The 23,010-nt window shown below is 44.2% G+C and overlaps 1 protein-coding gene across 1 annotated transcript in view; it reads left to right on the top strand.

The window, feature by feature from the left end:
* Positions 1 to 23,010, top strand: part of MAP3K1 (mitogen-activated protein kinase kinase kinase 1) — a 493,522-nt gene that overhangs the window by 410,208 nt on the left and 60,304 nt on the right. Inside the window, exons 17-18 of the mRNA XM_086960650.1 lie at positions 16,533 to 16,664; positions 18,932 to 19,074. Coding sequence (XP_086816776.1) covers positions 16,533 to 16,664; positions 18,932 to 19,074 — 275 coding nt within the window. The remainder of the gene's footprint in view (positions 1 to 16,532; positions 16,665 to 18,931; positions 19,075 to 23,010) is intronic.

Raw genomic sequence — 23,010 nt, forward strand, 5'->3', positions numbered from 1 at the left:
AGTCCCTTGCTCACTTTGTCACTGGATTCAAGCAAGCCATGCTGAAGACGGCTGAAATGCCAAAAACCGGTCCTCGGAAGCTTGTTTCCGGTCCAGGGAAGGCAGGGCTTGGCAGTTCGGGCTGGACTGTTCCCATGAGGCACAGGGTCAGACTGATTTGCATATGGCCATGTCTGAACTGGGGTGGCAGAGTGGGCTAAAAAATGGTGATGGATTAAACCCAGATCTGTTGACTGGGTGTGAGTGTTTGATTGGTTAAGATGCTCCGTTCATCACCACCCCCTTTTGTACCATCAGTTAACGTCAAAGGCGTGAAAAAGGCTGATGGAAACTGATGTACCTATATATGGATGTATAAATGTACTGATGCACCTATGTGGGCTATATAGCTTCTGTTACGTTCCTAACATCACAGTGTCCCAAAGGAGCCAGTACCTTCTACTGGCTTCAGAAATTTGACGTTATCAAATCCAGTTTGATGCCTGGGATAATTCAACAGGTGCGGAATCTGCAGGTAGATGGAGTATCCACCAGAAAAATAGTTACAGAAGATAGGTGTAGGATAGTGGGTTTCTGTTGCAGTAACCCTCCCACCTTTTGCCTGATTTCTGATGCGAACTTGACCGAGTGTGCTGGCACCTTGCGAACCAGACACCAGCACCTGTGTTTTTGCCCAAACCTGTAACATTGCTTCCAAAATTGGCATACCTCTGACCCACATATATAAGTCCCTTGAAAATGGTACCAGTGATACCAAGTGCCTTGTGACCAGAGAGAGTCCCTTAGGCCTGCAGCATGTATTGTGCCACCCTAAAGGACCCACACCAATCACATACACACTGCCATTGCAGGAGATGTGACTAAACTAAGAGTCGACATGGCTGACCTCCCTGTGTGCCATGCCAACATATCACTGCTTGTTCCATAGCTAAGTCACCCCTCTGGAAGGCCTTACGTCCTTAAGGCAGGTTGCACTATACCACAGGTGAGGGCATAGCTGCATGAGCAGTATGCCCCTACAGTGTCTAAGTCAATTCTTGGACACTGTAAGTGCAGTGAAGCCATTTTGAGTACATGGGCTTGGGGTTTGTCAACACGAACTCCACAGCCCCATGGTGGCTTTACTGAAGACTGAGAAGTTTATCAAACTTCTCAGCATAATAAACCCACACTGATACCAGTGTTGGATTTGCTATGAAATGCACTTAGAGGGCATTTTAGAGCTGCCCCCTGAGAAACGACCATTTTCTAGTGTATTGGGTTACTTGTTGCTGCCAGCCAGCCACCACCAGACAGGTTTCCGACCTCACGGGGTAGGAGCCTTTGTGCTCTCAGAGGTAAGAAACAAAGCCTGCTCTGGGTGGAGGTGCTTCACACCTCCCGCTTGCAGGAACAGCAGCATTTTGTAGTGAGGAGCCTCAAAGACTCTCACCTTATGTTATGCTGATTTGGGCAGCTCCAACTAGTGGAGATGCCCGCCACCCTGTCCTCGCCCCACTTTGTGGCAGCAGGACAAGCAGGAAAAATAGTAAGCGGAGTAGGAGTGTCCCTTAACACACCCCTAGGGTGGCCAGGAGCTGGGTGCACCCCTCTCTTCAGAATTCTCCATCTAGGTTTATAGAATTAGGACCGATAAGGATGTACCCCTCTCCCCAAAGGCAGGGGGCACCTATAGGGTGTAGTCACCCGGGAGACAGTAGCCATTGGCTACTGCCCCCCAACCTCAGTAACGCCCTTAAATTTAGTATCTAATGGTTCCCCTGAACCATGTTCCTCAGATTTGACAATCTAAGTAGGACAGCGAGCCAGGCAGCAGCGAAAAGAGAACATGACATCTGCCTTGTCCTCAGCTCTACTCACCTGTCTCCCGCTTCAAGGACCCTGCTCACAGAAACCGGCGTGTCTCTCAGCCAGCAACCTCCAAGAACCCCAGAGACCTGAACTGCCTTTGACAAAGACTCTTTTCTCCAGTGGATACCAGTTTTGTCCAGAAACAAACATACCAGAGGACACTGGATCCAGGCAGATCCGCAACACTTGCACCACTCTGCGCCCCCGGCCTGAGTCTGAGTGACTCACCTGTCCTGTGCAGTCGCCCGAGCTATCCTGACCATGTCTACAACAGGGCTGACTGACTCCACGACATCTCCTGCAGCCTTTTCACGAAGGGTCCTCCGACTGCGACCAGATCCAGCTGAGAAAATCAAACACCAAAAGGCACCCTTGTATCCTCTGCCCCCTACCTTGGAGAGCCCAGCCAATGGTGCCCCAGGTCCCTCAGCTATCCAACTTACCTGCCCAGCTATTCATTGCAGTCGTCCAGCCCCCTGGTCTGAGCCCGCAGCCTCTTTGTGAAACTAATTACCTCCATTGAAAAATAGGGAGCACCCGACACCGATTTGCACCCGGCCGACCCGGTGCCGCTAGTGGTGTATCCTTGGTGCTGCCATGTGCTCCTCCCCCATGCTTGCTTCAACCCCCGGGGCTTTGCCCTGGAACCACAGGTACTTACCTGTAAATCTGTGCCTCTACAAGGTGCTCCCTGTCGCCATAGGCTAACATTTGACTCTGTGACCTCAGCACCCGGCCGCCCTACTGCCGCTGGTGGTGCAGTACCTACCTGAAACTAAACCGTGCCCAGTGTTGGTCAATATTCTTAAAGACTGGGGATGTAAGTCACGTACTCGCCTCTTACTGCCTAACTCTGTTTTCTTCCATATGATTGCATTGTGATTTCTCCAATTGCAGATAACTATTGTTATATTTGAAAAGTCTATTGTATTTGACTGACAATACTAAAGCATTTCGATCGGTGTAAAGCTTTGCTTACTGCCTTGCAAAAGTATTCCTCCTACATCTTCAACAGTATTACCGCCATTCTTAAAGCTGTTTTACTTACTTGTAACTTATTTTTGCTTGGTTCTAAAAATAAAAATAACAAAGTACAATCTTTTATACAAACAAATGGTCTGGATTCAGTCTATCATTTCTTGCCTGAGTGTGCACAATAAATCCCTAACACAGCCCTCTGATGAGCCTAACTTCTCAGCTACTACTAAATTGAGAGTAAGGTATTATCTGCCTTATTCTCTGCTATACCTTTGGGGACTCACTAGATTCTGTACACACTATACCTCGTTTTGGTATAGTATATACAGAGCCAGCTTTTTATAATAAGACACTTTTTTACTGATGTTCTGATGTATACTTTTAAATATTCACCTTTTGCATTCCCCAAACACAAGACAGGACCCGACCTTTTCCAGCAATTCCTTTGAAGTTACACTGCATGGTGCCATCTGGACATTGGGGTGGCTTCACACCTATCTAGAAGTGATGGTACAGGACCATATGTAGGCGTTGCAGCTGCATGCTGATATCAGTTCATTTCTTTCTGCATCCTTTGATCCAGAACCAAAGCTCCACTCTCTAACTTCTGACTGTGTCTTGCTCAGCCCTAAAAAAAAATTTTAGGACAATGGCGTTCTTGAAGACCACAAACTGTTTTGCAACTAAAGGAAACAGATGTCTATAACATACCCGCAAGACGTCCTCCTGTAGTGTCTACGGTCCAAGCATGACTCTAAGCTCTGCAATGATTCTTCACTAATTTGCCAGAAACCTCTCAGGGAGTGCAATTTAGAGCAATGCATTACCGAGCCCATGAATTGCATCAGGTCACACATTAAGCCTGCAGCCAGTTTCTCCTTTGTGGCCTGGACCAATCCCATTCCAGTCAAAGTCCCCGTCCTCCGATAAGTCAGAAACAGATTAGAAAGTAAATTCTTGCTGTAAGCATAAGAAGTCGATCTTAAACTCCAATGGTATGACGTTGAAAAGGCAGGTCAATTTGGGAAGGATCGACATTTTTATCAGGTTAGATCTTCCTATCATGTTTAAGGGTAGCTTATCCCATACCTTCAAGAGCTTTTTCATTTCTAGTTGGATCCTATTCAAATTTATTTGGGGGATTTTTTCCAGATCTTTTACTAAGATTATACCCAAGTATTTTATTTTATCCTTTGTATATGGGTTATTCTGTTGTGTGTTCCAGCTCATTGATTCAGTTTTTGCTTCATTTATTAAGTATCCAGATACCTTCCCAAACTCTGAGATTGCCTTATTTATTGCTGGGGAGGAGTTTCGATAATTTCCTGTAAAAATCATTAAATCGTCCGCATAAAGTGCCACTTTTTTGACCCAGTCCTGATATTTAAAAGGGATTATTGATTCATTGTTTCGAATTGTGGCTGCCAGAGGTTCAATGTATAGGTTAAAAAGCAAGGGAGACAAAGGACACCCTTGTCTTGTTCCTCTTTGTATTGTAAAGTTATTGGTTAGACCCCCATTAACTAGGATCTTTGCTCTTGGGTTTCTATAAGTCTCAGTTATTAGATGACTAAAATTTTGGCCAAGGTTATATTTGTTGACAAGTCTGCTTAGAAAGGACCAGTTAACTCGATCGAACGCTTTGGCAGCGTCAAAAGTTATTATTGTGAGGGGGATTTTTTCACTAGTAGCTATATCAACTGCTGCAAAAAGTTCGTGGGTAAGATCACATATTTGCCTCTCTTTTATAAAACCTTTTTGGTCTGGATGTATCAGTTTTGACATCACCAGCGCTAATCTACCTGCTATTATTTTTGTGAAGATTTTATAGTCCCAGTTTAGCATGGATATGGGTCTATATGACTCCCAGACTATCGGGTTTTTTCCTGGTTTTAAAATAAGACTTATAATAGCATCATGCCAGCTGTCCGGAGTTTTTTCTTTTTCCCTATAGATTTTGTTTAGTAATCTCGTTAGTGGTGGGGTTATAACTTCCCTTAATGTTGAATACAGTTCGTTTGGTAGAGCATCAGGCCCAGCGGCTTTCCCTTTTTTCAGAGATTTCACATACACGACATACACATGTTCCACAGATGCCCACAATTGGAACCCTTCTGGCAGGAAGTAGGTAACACACTATGTCGGATATTTGGAACAAACCTAAAAGTAAGTACAACATTAATTATTTTTGGGATATACACCGAGTTAAATGTAAGCAATGAGAGGCTAACCAGAAAACAACAAAATTTATTATTTGTCTTGATACTTCTTGCTAGAAGAGAGATCTGTCTGAACTGGGTTAAACCAACGTCTCCGTTGCATGAAGATTGGCTTAATCCCATTATAAACATTAATAAACTAGATAGAAAGGGAAAATTCTCCAAAAAGTTTAACTTCTGGGAAATCTGGGAAAATCATTATACTAATTAATATGAGAGAAACTTTAAATAAAAACAATATGTCCGATGATTAAAGCGGTGACAATAATTCACATGGGAATAATTTCCCGTCGAGTAGTCAAAAAGGCTAGCTCTCTTTCCGCTCCGCCATGAATTATTGAATATGGTAAAGGATGCAGGAGGACTGTAACACGACAGTTCCACCAAAGGGGTACTCTATGTGGCCGGAAAATATAAGAAAAGAGTGAAGGAATAAAAGTGGAAGTCTTAAAGTTCTCTGTTGCACTCCTTATACATTCATTCGCAAAATGAGGACAGAAAAAAAAAAAAAAGCATAAGAAGTCGAAATGGGATTCGTCTCCCTTCCTTCAACCCAGTTCCAGGTAAACGTCATGCAGTCGGCACACATAGGCGACTCCGCCTCATCGTCCAGCTCAGACAATCCTGCACTAATCCTAACACTAAGTTTTCAGCAGCAGGTTAAGGCCTTCGAAATCCTGCAATTCTTCTGGGTGATTCTGTGTTCCTCTGGAGCACCTTAGAGCCCCTGGATCTACCAGGGCCTCCAGTCAGACTACTGCTGGTGGGGCCTCACCTGGCAGTGTTCTCATTTGGCCCCATCTGGTGACGGTCCGCCACACCAAGGCCATTAAAGTTGCAATTGTACTGATGCTGTCCTCCCCTCCAGGTTCACCAACTCCAGGTCAGGTCAAATCTTTTTAAGATCTTGAACTGACTTTGGCCCGAGACATACCATTAACTCGTGATCAGTGCTAGTGGAGGCTACGAACTTTATTTGGACCAGATTGAAATGCTATCCAGGGCCTTTAAAATATTCCTTGAGATATAGATAACAAGGTCATGAATATTTCACACACTCCTCATTACGTGAACGCAGGCATGTGTTTGGACTTAATAAATGCTAGTGGGCTGAATATTTCAAATGGGAAACAGAATGGGGATCCCCACATGAGGCCTCTGCACAGGGGAATGTCTCTTTTGCATTATTAGTCCCCACAATTGCAGTTCAGCTTCCCATGATAGAAACCAAGGCAAATCTAATGTTCTCTTGTTGACAGTGCAGGGCTTTGCTGCAGCACCCATAAACCCCAGCTGGTTTGTCTGCTTTTTCTGCTGTTTTATGTAAGCATGATCATTGTTATTTAAGTTACCAGTTGTCTTGTGTCTTTTGAAAGGCTCACATGTTTTTTCCTGCACTCTTTCTCATGCCACAGTGAGACCTTGTTGGTACTCATCTTGATGTGCTCACCTTTTGTGCCTGTGCACAGCTATTACCTGAGGTTGTTGGCTATTAAAACTGTTTTCCTCTTTAAGATTACTTGTATGCTTTGTCAGTGAGCTACAGGTGCTGTGCTTCTTTCCTGACAAATTGGTGCTTTGAAATCTGGCTAACTTTTCTAGAAAAGTGATGTCACCCTTCGTGGGCCAGTCCATCACACGCACTGCATTCTTCTGTTCGGATTACCCCACCCAAGGAAGACTAATGGGTTCATTGGCTGTATTAAAAAAGTGCCCTTAGTGGGTTTTTTTGGATTCGCTATCCCTAAGAAAGGGATTGAATTGTCTTGTACATAAAAATGTTTAATTCCTGGCCAAGAACACCGTCCTGAGGGCAATTAGGGTCATTCCATCAGAGCCAAGACTGCCACTATGGTGTTGGCAATAGGTTTCTTGGTACTGGACATCTGTCAGGCTGCTTGTTGGAAAACTAGGCAGTATCTTTGAGGCCTGCACAAATAACATGTCACATTTGTCTTTCACTGGGAACCAAACATTCTATTGTAGTGCTTGACTCTCAGAGGGTAGTGTTGCGGAGCAGTCTAATGCTTGCTCAAGGGAAGTGGTGTGGGCTAGTAATCGCCATTACAGGTATGCAGAAATAACTCTCAATAATTGATTGTCCAGTCTGTACTTTGCTTTATAAAAGTAAGAGTAGATTTATTAAACACTCACACTACTTAATACTATGCGCCAATTTACAAATTTACATAAGCTGTTGGAATTACTTTGTGCCATTGCATACCATCTCCACCCCTCCCGTAGGGGGGCTGGGGGCTAGTACCACCACTCCCATGTATGCACATCATCTTGCCCCCTAATGCAGTGGGTTGAAACAACCCTCGAGCGAGGGCTTTACCAACTGGCACCATCCCAGTGGCGACCCACCTCATCATCTCAACAAGCATTAAAAATAGGTACACCAGCCCTGGCGACACATAACCCTGACTGAGCATCTCATACTGTCCATACAGTATACACCTGAACATCTTAGTGGCTAGCAGTCTGAGCTGTTCTTCCCCTAATGCAGTAGCAAGAATACATGTTTGGGCATCACTTTAAATAAGGTACTTATCATAGCTTATAACAGTTGTAATGCATTGCAATTTAAAGCCCCTAAAAGGCGTGGCAGTTAAAATTACAGGATTAAGCAGATACTGCCAGACACCCTAGCAGGAATGTCCAGCAACAGAACCCTGCTTTAATTATGACTTCACCTTACACAGGTATTTTACTTTAGACATGTGACTTTCAGTCCCTCTAAAAAGAAATAACATTGGTAAATGCACTTCATGTGCAATTGCACCTCTTCACCTCCAGGGAATGCCTTTCTCCAGACATCCCCAACTCAAACCTTCACACATTGAGGCAGTTCCTAGTGCCCCCCCAGCTGTAGAACAATAGTTCCAGCCCAGGGATGCTTTGGGCCGACACTGGAGTTGTTATTTCTATGGAGTCCCCAGAGACTCAGGGAGGGACACTCCATTTTTGTGCTGGGGGAGACTACGTTGCTCCTGTAGCTCCCGCTGCACCTTTGCACACCAACAGCGTTGGCCCAATCCTCATGGCGCCACCATACGCCAAAATATGCAGGTTCCCTTGCAGGTTTCTGCATGCCTTGCAAGGCATTATGGGGAGCTTCCTCCATTCCCGTGAATATTATAGTAGCGGCTCTCCCGGCTGCTTCGGGGAAAGCTGTGGTCGCACTGCTGTCGACCTCACGCCCCTTCCAGGCCTCGGTGGGGGGGGGCTCGGTCCCACCCGTTCCCCCAAGTGAGTTATACAGCTCAGGCTGCTCATGCTGTCTTTGGGGACCCGTTCCCACCCAGGCCCTTAGCACTTTCACTTTTGCCTTTCGTTGGAGAGCCAGCTGAGGAGCCCACCCGGTGGCTCCCCGCTCAGCCCACACCATCTGGTGTGGCTGCGGGATCCGGAGAGTCCATTTCGGTCTGCCTGCTATGGCGGCCAGACAAGAAGGCGGCCTCACTCTTGGCTGGTCTTTGGGGGAGTGCGATGGCACTCCCCCTGGTGTTGTGGGAGAGTGCTGCGGCACATCCCCCTCCCCTTCCCCTCCTCCAGTGCTCCCGGGCTTAATTTCCGGTGGGGCCCTGAGTTGGGGGTCCCCGGCCCCTGGAGTTAACTTCACGGGGAGTGCAACGGAACTCCCCGGCTTCCTCTTCTTTGGGGGCCAGAGTTGGCTCCTGGTACCCCCTGGGCATCTTCCCTGGGAGTGCAACTGCGCTCCCCGATTTTCTCTTTGTCTGGGGCCAGGGTGGTCTCCTGGCACCCCGCTGGGGCATTTTTCACAGGGAGTGCGACGGCGCTCCCAGACTTAACTTCTAGTGGGGGCAGCCCCCGGGCACTGACCCACTCCAGGGGCACATTTAGGACCAGCTGCAGAGCCCCACACTCTTCGTTGTCAGTCCCTTGGGAGGTCAAAGGTCGCCTACCTTCTGGGGGGGGCGTAGCTCGGCCCACCGACATTCCCAATTTTTATCATTTTGGCCTCTTCTTGTTCCTGGTGGCACTGCCCACCACTTTCCTTCACCCTCCTGGTTTCAGGAGGGTGAATTCAGCAGGGAGCTGTCTTCACTGACTCCCTGTGCCAGCCTTTTGCCTGGCTCTCCTCCTGGGCCTCTCTTCTTGCGCAGAGGCCTCTGCTTCTGCTCACTGGTCCTGATCCTCCTTTGTGGAGCAAGTCGGGGTCCTAGGCGAGTCTGGAGGTTCTTCCTTCCAGCTGCCCATGGTGCCAGGCTCTAGCACCAGTCTTCCTCAGCAGACCACAACCCAGAGTGAGGTCCTCTTCCTGTGCAAACTATTTTTAAAGAATTTGGAGGGGGCTGGTAGGAAGTCTCTTTTTGCCCTATCACACAGCGACACATCACATCTGTCCCTGCTCCCTCATTCCTGCCCAGGCCTCTGGGTTGGTTCAAGATGGCGTCGTCCAGGGGTCTCATGCCACCTGGTTTCTGAAAGCCCCTTCCCTCCCGAGCAGTTTGGTGCCTGGCACTAGGTGACAGCTGCTGATTGATTAACCTGTAGCTCCACCCGTCTTCTCTTCTTGGAGAGGAGGCCTTCGCTCTTGCGACACTGGTCTTGTAGGGCTAGGCCTCTGATGCTACAGCTCGGGGAGGATGGTCATTAATCGAGACTGGCAGGGTTAGCCCCAGCAAGGCTCTGGTTATGAGCTGACTCAGAGAAATATGACATTTCTGGATGACTCGAGCAGTACAGATATGACTTTGGTTTCTGCAGAATACTTCTTCTCACCTAAGTTACAGTGGACTTTAGTGCATGTCTGGAATTTGTAAACTCTTGGAAAGTGAAACTATCCCATGTGGTCCCCATCCTCATAGGGGAATAATGAAGCGGACCTTCAGTAAAAACATTAAAGCACACCGACTTCCCCTTCTGTGTCTTTTCCCATTGTATAAAACCTATTCTATGTCACTACCCAGCCCTGCATAAGTCCTGCCACACCATTCACTTTGTAGCTGCTCCTGGGCTGCGCACACCAGTAATCTCCCCAGTGCAGCCCTTACACTTGTGCACCTGCATGTTCACACATGTCTGCATGTAATCAGCCCGATGCCCCTTACTCAGGCTGCAGCGCAGCGGCCTAGTCTTACCAGGGGGACACCGGTAAAATCCCCATGCAGTATGTCATCATGAGTTCACTGTGGGTGAGTCCCAACTTATGAGGCTCTCCCACAGTAAAAGCTCAACAATTAGGTGTTCAAAAAGCAAAAAATCTGGGCTGCTCAGATGCTCAGAACCACCTTCTAACACTGCGGCATTGGTATTTGTCCACACCTTCACCAGGCATTACTGCTTTGAGGGTTATTTTGCTTGACCGGTTCTTAAGGATTTCCTCATATGAATCCCTCTCCTCAGACCATCCACCTTTTGGGAGGTACAGCATGGATATCCATTCAAAAGGTGAGGAATCTGCAGTTAGAAGTATCAATCAGAAGAACAATATACATATCTTCAGTAACATTCTTTCTGCCTCCAGATTCTTCACTGCTCCTCCCTCCCTCATCATTCTGTGGAGTGAGATTTATGGTTCTGAAAATGTTCCAAGTTAGGCTTTGCGCGCTGTCATGTTTACCATCTGTCATGGTCGATAAGTGCCTAAGGGCTCAGAAGAGTTTTAAAGAAAACAAGTGAACCCAAGGTCGCACCAATATACTGCTTGGTGGTGAGATGCTGCGGTGGAGTCCGATGACTGTACCTACCCGCACATGGGAGCAATTGCTGGAAAAGTTCCAGATCCAGTGTGGCATCTGGGGGAGGTGGGTGGGGATTAATAAAGTGAGCATTCTGCGTGCTTATAGAGTAAACACCAAAAGCGTTACGGAAGGTAAGTAACTTATTTACAGTAAATCCCCTGTTCTGCTTTAGGGGCTTTTCATAGCTTCTTTTCAATGTATTTTTCTGAAGAATACAGTCGTACACCGGCACATATTGGCTCTAATTTTGCGACATATATCATTTTTAGGGCTCGCAAAGCGAGAGCCCTTTTGTAGGGGGTTTAAAAATAGACCTGCAAATTCCACACACTCATGCGTGTGATTTTCTTTTTGTGGCCTGCTATTGGCCTTTCACTGCTTGCTGTTTTGTAAAGTAGACACCAATAGGTCAGACGCGGGCGCCTAGTGTGGCGCCTGGCCTATTGGGTGTCTATTACGTGCATTTCCTGACATATGCGTTCAATTATCGCGGCCAGACACGGGCGCGATAATTCAAAGCAAATGGCAGGAAAGGCGCGCGCACCACTCGCGGCTTTGTTTTCCTGATCGCATCAGACTTTTAACAGTTCCAGTTTTTAGAGTTTTAGAAGGAGAGCGTTGATCTGAAGCCAGCTCCACCACTTCAGTGTGGTTTATTTAAACAATTGAAGGGGCTGCAGAGAGAGGACCGGGGATAAGTGAGGCCGAGAAGAGCGGAGGAAAGAGCAGGGGAGGCTGCAAAGGTGAAGGAGGGAGGTAGGGGGCGTACTGCAGGGAGTGACGCAAGAGGTCTGACAGGCGCCGGGAGAGTAAAAGCTAAAGGTCTGAGAAATGGTGCAGCAGAAGCAAAAGTAGTTTCTGCCCAGGTGTGCCTGTGGCCCTCGAATGGAAACCAATCACGGCGCGATTTGTGCTCATTAAGTGCGTGTCAAAACTGAAACATTTTCTAATCAACAGCGATGTCACCCCGGCCCCCTGAACGGCTGAGTGTCGCCTCCGTGGCCCACGCTGCCTCGTACAACTCTAGGCTAGGAAAGCGCTGCTCTGACATTAGGCTAAGCTGTGAACGAAATTAAGCGTGTCTTATTTGGGATTTGCGCCACAGTGTTGTCCTACCCCGCAGGGCCCTTCATCGCTTTTTATGGCTTTAAAACTAGTGCAGTTTCCATTTGCTGCCGGCTGCTATATGTTATGCCTTTGAACTCAATAAGCAATGGGAAGGGGCCTTTGTTTTTAGGGAGTGTTGCCTTGTTTTTTTCCTTGCCAAGCTCCACTGGCTTTGTTTTGCATGTTTTCCAGACCCTATTCTGCAATAGCTTTGTCTGCCTGTCAAGTGCAGGACAAGTGACTGTGTCGCACTCGCAAAGATGGACAGACAGATGTATGCGCTAGGCCTGCGTGTTGACACTCGCCGCAGCCCACACTTGGTGCTTGAAACGGGAAAAAAGAAGTGCAGGCGCTCTGTACCAGAGTACCTGCTTGTTTCTGAGAAGTGCTGGTACTCTCCAATCAAACGTATGACGTCACTCTTGAGACGTGCAGTTACTCTCCCTCTCAAAATAAAAAAGTGCCGGTACTCAGTACCGGCCCATTTATAGCACTCCCCACACTGATCTATAAACGAATTAAGATACAGATGTCGAAGGCGTGCATGCACGGTGGCACCCAGGCAATGCGTGCAAGATCATTTGTTATTGTAGAAGGCTGGTGGAGCTAATGTTTTTAGCGCCATGCATAACTATCGCAACTACGAGAACACGATTGCTGTGAGACAGCCTAATCTGCACTTCGAGTAGCACAGGACTGGGACAGAAGGTCGACTTCAGAGCACGCGTGCGAGTTATGAAAGCCAGCCCAACACTTGGATCAAGAAACCACACGGAGAAGCTTCCAAACAATTTATTGAATTCAGAAGTATTTTATCATTCGAAAAAGGCTAGAATAAAATTTAAAAAAAGGCTTCAGTCACTTCTGAGTTAGTGTTTCAAAGTAACAGATCCATTCCAAATGGCCTTTCTGTTGTGAAGGGAGAGGCAATGGAGGTTCCAGTGCAGTTGTTGCTAAAGGCCGCAGGGGGCTTCGTCCTTCTCCAGTAACATTGTATGACTCCGCTCCCGGCTGCTCTATTGCTCAGAGACTGGCCTTGTGCAGGCAGACACAGTTCACAGCCCCCAAACTTTACAGTGTGCCCCGGGGCTGGCTCTTTTATGTTCCCCCACACTCCGAGTCTATAATGGTCCCTCAAATATGCATAGCCCAGCAAATTGTATCCCCTGTCCTCTGTTAACAGCACAGTCCTCAGTGTTGACACCAAAGTCCTCGCCTTCCTCTAAAAAGTCTTCTTTCTGGAAGCATGTTCGCATTGAGTGCTAGGTAGCTCAGTCACTCACTTTCTACTTCTAAGAAAGAATAATTACTAAGTCCAGTGCCAGGCCATGTACAACTGATCTGCTTCACAACAGTTGTCTTCTTGGTGCTCTGTCATGACCCGAGGAGCTAATAGGAGATCAGCTGGCACTGGCCCTTTCGTAGAGCAAAACACACAATGCTTGGTTGGGAGTGTGGAGAGGGGGGGAGAAATCATGCTTCCAACCACAGTTCATCAGTCTCTTGTCTGTCCGAGTCAAGCTTCAGGGGGCCTGTGTTTCAGTCTAACTGGCAGGCAGCACGAGTTTGCATGTGTCAAACCTGAGACTTCAATCTGAATCACTATCAGATACAGCTCATACGACAGGTGGGCGGAAATATCCTTTCTATTATTCCCTCCCACCCACAGTGTAATATTCTCTGACACATGATGAAAACTCAGCACAATCAGTTTGAAACTTTCAAAAGGTCACATTAAAAACACTCAACAAATTAGGCTGCTCTGAAATAGGCCATTTACATTGACGTTTCTGCAGTACTCCATTGCCATTCATATTGTCTCGAAGCGCTATCGTGCGATACAGTGTGATGAGGAGAAAAGTGGGGATTATACTGAATGGTTATTGGTTGTCAGCAAAGATTTCATTTGCGACAATCAATACTTAATGTCTCTTCAGAGAAATTGTGCAGCCCGCTGCACTTTCGTTTTATGCTCTTTAATAGTTTGTTTCTTAGGAAAGATTGCGTTAGTAAAGATGCGGAAATATTTTGTCATCAGTAGAGGGTGCATTGGTACACTGTTTGGGAGAGTGGAGCCATGTGGAAAAAAATGGGATGAAAGGCCCCACCAGGGCTTTATTTTGTCCTGGGCACACTCAAAAAAGAACTGCCAGCTACATGCTGTTTCTTAGCATTGTTAGTGTGACAGCAAGTGGTGGACTCTTGATCCAAACTATGTGGGTCTTCAACAAGTGGGGTGGGAATGGGCCCCGGGTCCTGTGCAAGGAGGCCTAGTGTGTATAGATAGTTTGGTTGACTCATCGGGTCATTTCCCCGATTAAGCACCTCCTGGCAGGATCTTTAAACACTGGGGGGTTGTGGGGCTGAGTCAGACACACTCAGCTGATGGCGCTTAGCGGATCATAAATGGCAGTTACACCTGGAAGTGGCGCAGGGCAGTCGTAGGACCCGGGCTCCATCTCTTTGCTACTAATGAAAGTTGTGCAATGTCAACACTTTCTGCACTGGAGTTTCTAAAAAGGCAGTGTCTAGGAGACTCATTTTGTGAAGAGTGGAGTACGGGACTCCTGTATGTCTTTCCACCTCTACATCTGCGCAGAGTTCTGAAGAAGGTCAGGAACGACTGGGCCCAAGTCATCTTAGTGGCTCTGGATTTGTCTAGGAGTGCATGGTACCCAGACGTTCTGGGCCTGAACATCTATTTTCCAATCAGGCTGCCACTTGAGGGGCATAGTCTGTCATGACAGCAAGGCTGAGTCTAGCACCCAGGCCTGTGCAAAATGCACCTACATTTGTGGCAATTGAGCGGTGATAGTTACTTTTGACCTCTCTCTCTATATTATTGATATCATTCTCGCAGCCAGTTGCCCTTCCATAAAATCTTTGTATATGTGAGATGCTGGGATAAGTTTGTGGCTTGGTGCAGTACCATGCAGATGGACTCATTGCAGGCCAAACTGAGGATGTATTATTTGTTCTACCCTTAACCTTTAATACCACTAACTGGCAATGTAAACATGGCATGGGAAGGTCCATGAGTCGCCAATAAAGGCCTGCTGGTCCGATAGTAATCCACGGACTGTACTATAGGTAGCACTGGTATAGTCCATCTAAACACAATAACTGTTGCATTAATCCTAGATCTACAGATAAACCTCATCTTACAAACCAACACAATACAGAATTAAACAAAAGATAAAATTACTATTATTTTGTATTGCCTTTCCTTACTGCATTGCGTTATTCTTACTTAAAACAAATACAGCAATGAATCTAACCTATAAAGCTGTTCATTAAATAATGTAATATAAATATGCTTACGTTTGCATGCACACGATATGCTAAATTACAGATACACGTGCGCATATAAAGGCATTTTCACATATTGCCTTTCATAATGCTAATTGTATGTTACTACTCTGCCTTAGTCAGTGAGTAGCATTTAAATCAATAATTATATATCACAAAGTCGCAATATTATTAAGACATCTTAATCGTACAAATAACAATCTATTTAATGTGCCTACACTATGAAAAGCATACATGTTTGATGCTATTTTTTTACAATGTGTTTACACACATCTTTTTAGCTATTCAGATAATAGTTTTTATTATAACTAACAAATACTGTTTCACACGCAATACAATTCACTTTTGCATATCCCTATCATGTTTACCTAAAACTTTTACGCGTCCTTTGCAAACAGCCACACATTTCACACTATCTTTAGACATTCCAGGCCCCACATACCGTGACCTTTTATTACTCCTACAAGATAACTATCTTTTATTGCCTTTTACTGTATTTAAACACAGAGGGGCAACATATCCGCACCTGTGGGAGCAAGGTCAGTAAGGGGTGGGGATACAGTTAAAAACAACTGTAAGCGTAAGGTTAAGCACAAGCCCCTGTAGCGGATGCCTTGGCCCATTCAGCTACCAAACTATCTGTCGGTGTCTCAGTCTATGTGTGCGTGTCTCAGTCTCTATGTGTGCGTGTCTGTCTCTGTGTGTGCGCTTCTGTGTCTGTGTGCATATCTGTCTGCGTGTGTTTTCTGCCGTGTGCACGTTTCTGTACCTGTGTGTGCATCTCTATGTGCGCGTTTCTGTCTCTCGGTGCACCTCTCTGTCTCGGTGTGCGTGTCTCTATCTGTGTGTATATCTCCATATGTGCATTTGTCTCTAAGTACATCTCTTCTCTGTGTGTGCATCTTTGTTTCTACGTGTTTCTCTGTCTGTGTGTGCATCTCTATATGTGTGTCAGTCTCTGCATGACTGTCTGTGCGTCTGTGTGTATGTTTCTATGTGCGTGTCTGTCTCTCTGTGTGCGTTTGTGTGTGTTTGTCTCTGTGTGTATCGGTGCATGTGTCTCTCTGTTTGTCTCTGTGTATATGTCTACTGTTAGCCTCACTTGCAATGTAAACATGGCATGGGAACGCTATAATACACATACTTACTCCACAGATACATACATACCTGCCATTCCCTAACACACACAGTGCACAAACCAGCAAAAATATCCAGCTAAATATAAACAATGCCAAATTCTCTAACTCCAACTAATGCGAGACCTGTTGCATTGCAAATGCTTGTTTCTATTGGAACGATCTCTGTATGGACTGTTAAAAGTGAGTTAAGCACAAATTAATTTGTCACAAATTTGCAGGTGGATCAGTCGCTCATTTACTCAGTAAATATGGAGCTTTTAAAGAATCTGTGATCATTAACTACACTGAACAACTACTGCGTGGTCTTTCATATCTCCATGAGAACCAGATTATTCATAGAGACATCAAAGGTAAATCTGTTTAATGTATATATATATTTGATACAGTTCTAAGCATGTTCATAAAGCATTTTTAGTCAGTTGGAGATGTTCTATACAAATTACTCTTAAAATCAGTTTGTGGCAGTTAGCCGTTTTTAAATTGGATTCCATATATGGGCTGTTATGTAATCTTTGACTACACTAGTGCAATACTATTAGTGAACCTGTCCCAGCTGATACAACAGATTAAAGACAAACGGAAGTTCAAAGTGCTATGTACCACTGGTGGCAGCAACAGAGCGTTGCTCTTGGTCAAATGTACACATCTGTTTAACTTTGTGCAGACAATATTGCACTGATTTTCAAGTTGCATCCTACCAGAGCAAATGTTCTTAAATGGTTTTCTCAATGTTATTTGCTCAGTAGCTCATCATAAAGGACAACTGTTTGTAATGTTGAGCCTATCAAAAATGTAGGTTAGTGGGGATCAGATACTATGGCCAGAGTAATTGGACAGCTGCCCACGGTTGTAGCACAGGTGAAGAATTTGACCTCCTTGATGGACAAATAAATATCTTTTTGCTCAAGTGCAAGATTGGTGGCCGAAGGTTTTTTTTTATCACGAGGGTACCTTGAAAACAATTCTCCCTCTATCTTTTCCTCAGAGTTCAAGAAGTGGTGGTTAGGACTGTGTGTGGATTAGAATATTGCAATGGAGATTATATATGCCAGCCTCAGTCAGTACTTGCTAAACAAATTGCAAAGTTGACAACTTGGCTGTGCATATTCTGTTTCGGCTAATGTTGCATAACCCTGTATTCCATATACGGGTTTCTATCCACTATATGCTTGTTCGATAAAAAGGTTGTCTTTAAAACGTTCTTAATAAAGCTCATGATTGTCTACAGTCGTGGCTCTTTAGTTTTTGTGTAATACTCCACAATTCTGTCAATTTATTCGCGTTTTGAGATGAACCTGGCTACTTCCATGTTACTTCACCAAATTCAGAAATTTGGAGATTTCCTTTTGACTTTAGTCAAATTGAAACTGCCTACATTTCCAAAAGCATCTACATATTCCCATGTTTTGTCCCATAACCCAAAGTTTTGGAAAGGTTTTGTTGACCTAGTCAGTGTGTAAATATTTCCATGCTTTAGGTCAGCCAAAAGTTCTTAACTCTACTGGATAACATGGATAATTAGGTTAAAAGTACCTGATCAATCTTCCTGAAGATGGGTAATTTGTCTTTCTCATGCTGGAAATATCCAAATTATATACAGGTAAAATGACACAACTTTTTAGTACTGAAGAGCCCACTTTGCTGCACCTAAATAAAACTTTGAATGTCATTTTCTCTTCATTGCTACATTGTTTTATAAGAACAGTTTGAAATTGCCTGGTTGTACATCAAGCCATGACTGCTTTTTAGGTCGAACCTCCACTTCTTGTGTTTGTTCATCTCCTGGAGAACTATCTAGCGCTCTTGTAAACTACTATTTTATGGTTATTTCCAAGTTATTTGCACATTTTGTACTAAAAAGACTGTTTGGCATTTATTTATTTATTTATATTTTATTTATTTATTTATAACAACATTTATAAAGCGCGAACGACGGCCCTAAGGCATCTCGGCGCTAGATAACTGCAATGTTTAACCCGTGGAGGCACTGAAATACAGAGGATGGTGGAAATCAAAGATTGAAAAGCCAGGTTTTAAGGCTTTTCCGGAAAGACCAGAGGGAGGAGCTGGTCTTAATTGAGTGAGGGAGTGTGTTCCACAGTTTCGGTGCAGCTACCAGGAATCAGGCATTGACCTGTAATAGTGGTTAAATTAGTTTTACATTGTTGTATTCTTTGGTTTGGCCACTTTGACTGTTCTTCGTCAGTTATATTTGGTTGGAAATTATGACGTTTGAAGCAGTCGTCTTATTTCACCACCATTCTTGCCTTCTGCAATAAACCACATTTGTCTCTAATATAACTAGATGATTCCATATCATCAGACCTACCATGTCTAGTCCTGGCGTTTTTATTTTTACAAATCATTCTTTTCAGGTGTTAGTCTTAATTGGTTCAGTGGAAATAAACTAGGATTACAGCTCCAAGTGTATTAAAGAAAAGCCCAAGCCTGTAAAATGGGGTCACCGGTCACCTAGAGTCATCTGATAACCATATCTACATGTTCACTATGCCAAAGATCTAGAATGGCAAAGTGCTTAGAGACCTGTGTTGGCATAGCTGAAATGTAAGTAACCGAAAGAAATTCAGAGGTTAATCTAGTATTATTGTTTTGCCAGGTGCAAATCTCCTCATTGACAGCACTGGTCAGAGGCTTCGGATTGCAGATTTTGGAGCAGCTGCAAGACTAGCATCAAAGGGAACCGGTGCCGGAGAGTTTCAAGGACAATTGCTGGGGACCATTGCATTTATGGCACCAGAGGTATTACAACCCATTTCCGTTTGATGGCCATTAGCATCAGTGGCATTCTCTTGGTGAATACAATGAACAGCATGCTTGAACCTTTTAAAATTGTGATGTATCATTACAGTGCATCAGCATCATTATAATCTGTTAGCTGTCATACTCTTTATTTGTTGCTTTTCTTCACATGTTAAGGACATTCCCCTGTAAGTAAATAACATAACCTGTGTAATGGTGGGTGCTTTGCTGTTCTCTGTATTCTCCAGAACTGTATGATAAACTTGAAACACTTGTAGTTGTTACTGCACCCTTTTCAGTACTTTTTAATGTTTTTACAATTTTCAATTTTATTTCTTTCCATTTTCTTTTCTTTGTAAGAAAACGGGTTTTTTTCCCCATCTCTCTTGTCAGTGTAAAGGGCTTCTGGAAATTTCCAGCAATAGGCCTCTTCGGGTTTATATGTGAATTTTCAGTGTCCTTCTTGCCTAACCATAATCATACCATTTCAGCATGTTTACCAGGTTAGGAATTGGGTCATTAAGAAACACTAGTTAAGGATTATTTCCTTCTGTAATAAAAAACAAATGAGGAAATTATCTCCTTCAAGGGCTAATACCAGTCCTCATCTCTGTAGTCTTTCACCTGTGCCAAAGCTGTATTTCCTGTCGAATGCTTCTAATCGGCAATAATTGTGAATTATCACATGGTCTTTGACTTCATATTCCTCCACTCCAAGACGCCGCATGGTGTCGACTCCGGCCTGCTGTCAAGAGAGAACTTGATACTTTTGAAGTCTGTTAAACGAAATCTACCCCAAAGGTACAGATTCATGACCTCTATATTTGCCATTGTGGCCTCCTAAGATAATGGCTTTTATTAGGACGAAGTCTGACAATGCGTAGTTGGAATATCTCTCAATGTCTGGTTATTCTAAGCAGAGGGCTGAGCCTTTGACCACACTTTCAGCAGTCAGCCACTGGACACCCTTTGAGTAGAAGTAAACTCTATGAATGTTTCGTTTCATTCAAGATTTTAATGGTACACCGAACAACTTAACTTCTTCCTTGATAAAGCAGGTAATAATTTCAAAATCTGTGTTTGACAGCCCAGATGTCAAAATCACGTTTGATTGAAACTCTTGAGGTATCCGCTATGACTTGGGATTCCAGCCCTCCTATATTCCTGGCATGCATGGTCTAGTACATTTAATTTTTAAGGCTGTCCTTAGAGGAAAGTGCATCATGTTTGTGCTGATGATCACAGTCACAAGACTCGTAATTTAGAAGGAAATTTTCTGAGGATCGTGTTTGGTACCTTGTTGGTTTTGACATTCAAAATAAAGTCCTTTAATCAGACTTTCTCTCTTTATCTTAACATAAAGAGTTGCAGTTAGCACAGTAAGTGTACAAGACATATACATTAACCCAATATGTGATGAAATTCTGCATTAAAAAATCCCGCATACCATGACTCCGCATTATTTACAACGCGGAGCCATTACTCCGCAGTACAATCACTCCGCAAAACTTAACCCCGCATATAACTTTACAACGCATGCCTTTACAAAGAAAAGGCATGTGTGGTGAAGTTATATGTGGGGTAAACTTAGAAAATGTACTTACACTATATGTTAATATGTGTATATATATATATATTACATTTATATTTTTTTTAAAATTTTAAAAAATAAATATATATATAAAAATTAAAAAAAATACACTTAACACCCTAAAAACTAACCCTGCTCCCTTAAAATACCCCAGCACCCCAAAATCCTAACCCACCCTTACTCTTTAAAATACCCCAACACCCTTAAACACTAACCCATCTTAACCCTATAAATATACCCTGTACCCCAAAACTAGCCCTGAACCCTAAAATTACCCCTGTACACCAAAACCCAAAAGTAGCTCTGAACCCTAAAAATACCCCTGTTCCCTAAAACCCAAAAGTAGTCCTGAACCCTAAAAAGACCCCTGTACCCCAAAACCCAAACCTACCCCTGAACCCTAAAAATACCCCTGTACCCCAAAACCCAAACCTAACGCTGAACCCTAAAAATACCCCTGTACCCCAAAACCCAAACCTAAGCCTAAACCCTAAAAATACCCCTGTACCCCACAACCCAAACCTACCCCTGAACCCTAAAAATACCCCTGTACCTCAAAACCCAAACCTACCCCTGAACTCTAAAAATACCCCTGACCCCAAAACCCAAACATACCCCTGAACCTAAAAATACCCCTGTACCCCAAAACCCAAACCTATCCATGAAACCTAAAAAAACCCTGTACCCTAAAACCCAAAAATACCCATGAACCCTAAAAATACCCCTGTACCCCAAACCTAGCTCTAAAACCCTAATACCCCTGTACCCCAAAACCCAAACCTAGCTCTAAACCCTAAAAATACCCCTGTACCCTAAAACCTTAACCTAGCCCTGAACCCTAAAATTACCCCTGTACCCCAAAACCCAATCCTAGCCCTGAAGCCTAAAAATACCCCAATACCCAAACCTATCCCATAACCCTTAAATACCCCTGCACCCCATAACCCACCCTTAAAATACCCCTGAACCCCTAAAGCATATACTCCAACAGCCCCAAACTAAAACCATATACTTACCTTACACTTGAATATAAAAAACATATGCATTTACCATTCATGCTTTTACAACAAATTTCATGTAAAAGCATGCGTGGTAAAAGCATATAATATATAATGGCATGCGTTGTAAAATTTTGCAGAGTAACGGTACCTGCGTTATAATGGTATGAGGAGTTAAGGTATGCGGAGTTAAAAATGCGGAATGAAGGTGTTTTACCACATTAACCTTCCTGGCCACAGATGCTACACTATCTCCATCAGTTTTGACACTTGAGTGGTATAAATTAGAGAAATTAATTTATGACTGATGATACAAGTATTTTCAAGCTTCTGGTGGATTAATATGGTTCTGTGGTAGTCTAGCTGTGAACCAGACAGATGTGCCACCACTGCTCTTGAGAAACACACATGACAACATGATGAAAGTGTGCGGAATTTTTTTTTTTGTAGCTATGAAGATATTTTGACAGCTCATTGGTGCTATGGAGCGACCTTGGACTACAGTCTTCAATTCATATAAAAAAAACTTCCCAACATTAGGCTGCCTCTGAAAGGCAGCTCTAGAAGTGTGGGAGAGAAGTGTAATCGCAGTTTGTCAAAAAAGGTTAAGATGAAAGAAAAGGAAAAAAATGGTCAAGGCATGCGTGGCTGTAAATACATATGGTGTCCATATTCCTGCCATCCGGTGTTGGGCCAGGATGTTTGCAAGTAGTTTTTCTTCTATCACATGGGCCTTCACCCTTCAGGGCCTTCCATCTGGCGTGTCTCCCACAATGTCCTCACAGTGATGGAATGGGACGCCTTTTCGCTGCTGTCCTTATTGCCGGGCAAAAATATCCTAGGACCAATCTACCTCAGGTCTGCAACTTGTCTCTCCTCAGAACACAGGTCTGCTTGTGATGCTTGCCCCTCCTTCCACAAAATGGATTTCCATACTGAGCCATTAGAGGAGGGTTTCCTTTTTGAGACTAATCTCCAACCACGTTCCTCATCTTCCCCTTGTTTAAAGGCATATGCTGTCACACCAAACCAAAAAGAGGAGCGTAGAGGTACTGATAGAATCACCCTCCAAAACAGGATTTGTATAACCAAAAGGATTCTATCAAAAAAGTGAAAAGGTGATTATTTTTTATTTTTAAATATTTTAGAAGTGGTACTAGGCTCTCTCTTAAAGGTGGAAAGATGAGAGCACAATGTGCTTGTTAAAATACCCCTCACACACTAAAAAACCGTTAGTATCATGCTTCATCATAGGGGTCTTCCCGCCCCTATAACGGGACGGGGCGTGCTATGACCAGACGGACTACGCGGGAGCACTTAAGTTGTGACAGAGGCTCACCCACCCAC

This window comes from Lissotriton vulgaris, chromosome 3_1 (assembly GCF_964263255.1).
Source record: "Lissotriton vulgaris chromosome 3_1, aLisVul1.2, whole genome shotgun sequence".
NCBI classification, from domain to species: Eukaryota; Metazoa; Chordata; class Amphibia; order Caudata; family Salamandridae; genus Lissotriton; species Lissotriton vulgaris.